The sequence below is a fragment of the Penaeus japonicus genome, unplaced genomic scaffold, assembly GCF_977035675.1.
Source record: "Penaeus japonicus unplaced genomic scaffold, GWHDUDI00000001_assembly GWHDUDI00000029, whole genome shotgun sequence".
Taxonomy (NCBI): Eukaryota; Metazoa; Arthropoda; class Malacostraca; order Decapoda; family Penaeidae; genus Penaeus; species Penaeus japonicus.
In genome coordinates this window covers 28,186,012-28,191,137 of record NW_028234431.1, presented here as the reverse complement: position 1 = coordinate 28,191,137, position 5,126 = coordinate 28,186,012, and the positions used below count along the sequence as shown (strand labels likewise).

General features: G+C 34.1%; 1 protein-coding gene across 1 annotated transcript in view; it reads left to right on the top strand.

The window, feature by feature from the left end:
• The window catches only part of LOC122255247 (protein arginine N-methyltransferase 6), an 11,011-nt gene extending 7,713 nt beyond the window's left edge, over positions 1–3,298 (top strand). Inside the window, exons 5-6 of the mRNA XM_043019194.2 lie at positions 176–341; positions 451–3,298. Of these exons, the coding sequence (XP_042875128.1) occupies positions 176–341; positions 451–875 (591 nt within the window). The 3' untranslated portion in view covers positions 876–3,298. The remainder of the gene's footprint in view (positions 1–175; positions 342–450) is intronic.
• Positions 3,299–5,126: the final 1,828 nt, after the last annotated feature.

The window sequence follows — 5,126 nt, the reverse complement described above, 5'->3', positions numbered from 1 at the left end:
GTATGTAAGGCTGAGAGGTGCAATCATTAATATTTGTGATAGTGTGTGGTGTAGTGTTTCGGAAATAGTTATTAGTACGGATGAAAAGTAGGCTATGATCATCCAAAGCAGTTACAAATTGAACTTTACTTACTTTTTTGGATGTTTAGGTTGACCTTTTACCATATTTTTGCAGGGTGGTAAAATGTACCCTGAGCGTGCAGTGCTGTACATGGCTTTAGGAGAAGCACAGTGGATTTCAACATATGAGGAAGGAACCTACGACTTTTGGGTTTCTCTCAATCATGTTTACAATTTGGACATGTCTCTCTTGGCAGATCATGCAGTTGCAAGATACAAAGGTATTTCATTTGTTTTACTACATTCTAAGTTTGTTGTTCAGATTTTTTATTTGATGATTTTTTCTATGGATTGGAAGCCATCCATATTTACTGCGACCCTTCTTTGCAGATGTTGTTCACGTTCATATGGTGGCTCAGGAAGATGTGCTTAGTTTCCCAACTCCTGTCTGTGACTTGGATCTAAACACTGTCAAGGCAGAAGATCTTCGAAACATTTCGCACTCTTTCAACCTGTCCAGCATTGGCTCTGGGCGGCTGAACAGTATGGTCATGTGGTTTGATGTTTGGTTCCCCGGTGGAATGAAACTCTCTACCTCGCCTGATAATGAAGATACGCACTGGCAAAACACCGTGCTGCCGCTGGCTACAGTTCCTCTCGAGCAAGACAATCAGGTCAAGGGAGAACTCCATATCACACAGGATCTCACTAACCATCGTTTCCTTAACGTGGATCTCAAGTACTCAGTGAACAGTGATGAAGAGATAACAAGAAGTTTCAAGATGGATGACAACTGTAATGACAATGACTTCTGAGTTGGGTTCATCTTCCTATAACCATCTCTAGTCTATCTTTTAAAATGGAAACCAAGTTGGCTGATGGAAAAGTCCCAGTTGGAGTTAGGGTGAAATGCAGTCCATAATAGACTAGCGGCCACTAATGATTTATTTTTAGATCTCTCTTCCAAAGACTGCCTCACTACTTAAAAGTTCTGTGATCCTTGCCTTTGTTGATAAAAGCAAGCTTACTTCTGTGGAGGTCTTTCACTTTGGGTACAAGAATTTTCCCGCAAGGAAGATTTGAATCTCGGTAGAGGACCATGTTTTTTCAAGTGAATGTGATTCTCAGCACAATGGCAAGTTTTCAGTACAAAACAGAGTAGTATAATTAATGATGCCTTAGCCTTGCCTAATAACACTTGTGTGTGTGTAGTGTTATTTTCAATACAAACCAGATATTTCTGCATTGCCATACATGCCGTCCATGTGAATGTTAGCATGTTCAATAGGTAATACTCTAGTTAATTACTAATGATTATTTCAGGGAATGTGCATGCTTGTTGAAACTCTCTGATGAGGACAGAATTTCAAAGTATTTGAGTTTAAGCCTGATGTCCTATAAGATTTTATTTCAGATGATAAAAAATCAGTGGAAGTCCCTTTTTTTTTACCATTTGATGAACATCTTTTATGTGCAAGATGCCTGAAGGTGTCTTGTTGGGTGTTAATAGAGCAGTGGAAGTTATGTAGCAGCTTTTATTTTTAATCTTGTGACAGGACTGGATGTTTTGCTACTTTTAATTCTATTGACATGTGTATAGTTATATGAGACAAGAGATTTTAGTCTTGTTCTATAAAGTAATTTTATTTTAAAGATATCAGAGAACAGTTTTACGCAATTCTGCCAGTGAAGTAACAAGTTGCTGATTACTAAGTCATGGCCTGTATAATTATTAGCATTAATTTCATTGTTTTTTGTCATTTACACTCAGGCTGGTGATAAGAATGTTGATATTATATTGTCATTGTTCTACTAAGTTTACACAAGATGAAAGAATATGAATAGTATAATTTTCACTTGCCTAATATTTTGACAAAGTATCAGGATATATGTGTGAGCGTATTTATGTATGTATACATATTATTTGTACCTATTTCCAAAAAAGTGTATTTCATTGGTTAGAGAATATTTTACAGCGTGATGCAGCAAATCTTGCATTTAAAATATTTGTTTGACATTCCTGTACTTTGTGCATAAATTTGTGTTTGAACTATACTCGACCAGATATTCTACTTTTTATAGCTTTTTATAGCCATATTTAATTAGACTCCCATTTGCCTGCTATCCTATGCACGGTCTACAATGCAAGACCACAACGCTATGAAGTTTAAGTCTTGTTTCTGAATGATAAGATTGAATGAATTGTTGTTGCTTGCAAATGCTGAGTTCCACTGAAATCCATTTTTTTTAAGATTTAGTTGATGATTACCATATCATGATTTACAAAAGGTAAGGGATATTAGTCAGTAGTTGCACTGATTATCATTTTCATATCAAAATACAGAGTGGATTTTCTCTTGTTTGTGACTTTAAAAGTTGTATTTGTGCCAAGCATTCTTTTTCCTTTCTCTGTATTTTTTTTCCTTTCTTTCCTTTCTCCTTTCTTCCCTCTTCATACTTTTCTTTTCTCTCTGTCCTTTGTATCTCTTTTCTTTCTCTTCTTTTTTTCTTAGTATTATGCCAATACAAATTAATCATAAAGGTGTTTTAAGAATGCAGTGTGTAGGTGTAAACACTTTCATTTTGATTAATGATGTATGCATAAATGATATTAAGTTTAAATTATATATTACATTTATACATTATAAGGAGTAACTATTGAGTAGTGATGTCAATATAAATAGCTTGTTTTGAAAATCAAATCTGAACCATATAATGTAAACATAAATGAAATGCAAGCTTCAACACATATGCAGACAGCAGCAAATGTACTGTACATGGAACATTGAAACATACATTAACACTGATTTACACGTTGTTGCGTACTCACATGTAACATGCATATGCTAGTCTTAAGTAGCATATTCAGGGAAAACAAGTATTTTTCTTTTCTTGTATATATACACTTATATGTAGCTGAGCTTTCTTTTAATGTGTCATGACATGTTTGTCAGCAGAACCTGCTATTATCATTAAACTCACTATCATTCGTGAAATCTGATAACATAGCAAAATTCCTCCCGTAAAGAAGAAATAGCTGATTAGGGCAGTAGGAGAGATTGGAGTGAACTGATATATAAGACAGCAAAATGTTATTTACTCAGCACCTGCACGTGATTAGTTTGTAGATAAGCTACAAACTATCCACAACACATTTCCTTAAGTCTCTCTGCATTTATGCTAGTAAAGTTAAGTTTGTTACAGCTTAAGCTTCTATTTGGCAATATGCATAACACACTGCCACTATATATATATATATATATATTAGATATATATATATATATATAATATATATATATATATAATATATATATATATATATATATATATTATATTTTTTTTTTTTTTTTTTTTTTTTTTTTTTTTTTTTTTTTATAAAATTATACTCTGCTAAGTGTTTGCCTGCCAAAATATGATGGGGTTGGCAGCTAACTCATGCAAATTGTGCTACACAAAAAAATCTGGAGATTTTAGAAGGGTTTGTGAATGGACTGTAACATTTAACATTATAACACTGTAAAAAGGCATCTAAAAACATAATGGCAGAAATAATTTTTTTTTTTTAACCAAGGAAGCAAAAAATTGCTTGTAATTTTCATTCCATCTCTTCATACACAGCACACAATTTATGTAAGAACTGTTAAGTCCCATAATGATTTTTGTTACAAAGGCTGTTAGGAGAAGAGTATTTATTTGTAGTGATTAGAGTAATAACAGCAAGTAAACGACCCAGTAGATGTGAAATAGGGTTCAGCTGACAGTTCTTACAAAATTGGTGCGTCTTGCCTTGCCAGATTCACTTTACCCATTACTACTGTGGCTTGTTTCGCATGATTTAATTTTGAAGATATTAAAAGAAAAAAAAAGTTTTTCCATATGTGGTGCCACCATCATTTAACTATTACACTCATGGATCTATCACTTATTGTTGACATGTAGAGGAATTCTTTTCAGGAGAAAATGCCACCTTTTCCAGGTAGTCTTACTTATTTCTTTGAAGATGAATAATGTGTTCAATAATTACTTTCACATCAGCATTATATGGCTTGTATATACAATGTTATTTTTCAAAATCCCCACACCTTTTTTTTTAAAGGAAAAGGAAGCTCAGCATGGATATTGTATATCATGTTCACTACATTTTGTGTAATAGGTGTGGCACTATACCACATTGGTATTATTGGTCTTCCTGCTATGTTTTGTACATCATTGTGTATGGAATTTCATATAATAAAATGAAAAAATTAAAAGTTATTCCATGACTGGTTTTATTTTTGAACCTACTTTTCCCTTCATGAAACACATGCTTTCTTTGGCCATAAAAAATAATGCTTTGCTTTTTACACATGTATATACTAAAGGCTAATATAATTTATCCATGCAATTACTGCAATTTTGCAATTGCAACAAACACACCTTGTTGGTCACAAATTGTCAATAATAATTTTATCGCTAATACTAATGACTAGTTGAACATGACCACCCACAGGTTTAACCAATTAGCTTTCATGTGGTCTTCTCTTGGGGAAGTGAGACCAGGCAAATCTGTCAGATCTCTGTGGACACAACTTCATATGAAACCTTTGATGTTGAGCAAGTATTAAACTATGGACACAATGCTTCCTGAGTCAATCTTTCTATAGTGCATTTAAGACTTCACTGATGGGTCACATACAAAAGTAATCAGTGTATGCTCTTTCTTTTAAATCCAAAAACGATGGAGTGGTTTTGGCTCCAATTGGTCTAAACATCATGGAATTTCGAGTGTGCAGGCCTAGCACCTCAAACTATTCGCCCATGCTGGCCACGGCCGACCACTACATGCCTGATCACCCAGCATGCTGGCTGTACAAAAAGCCATGACATTGATATCAGGTCCCTGGCGGCAAGTGCTGCCACCACATGACGTGATATCACATCACCCAACGTTAATGAGTCAAATATTTTTCGAAGATTTTGTATATCATAGTGCAGCTAATCTTTTAAAATTGCATAAAAAGCAGAATCTCATCACCAGCCTCACAAGAAATAAATAGATTTATGTAATTTGGAAAACAAACAGATAA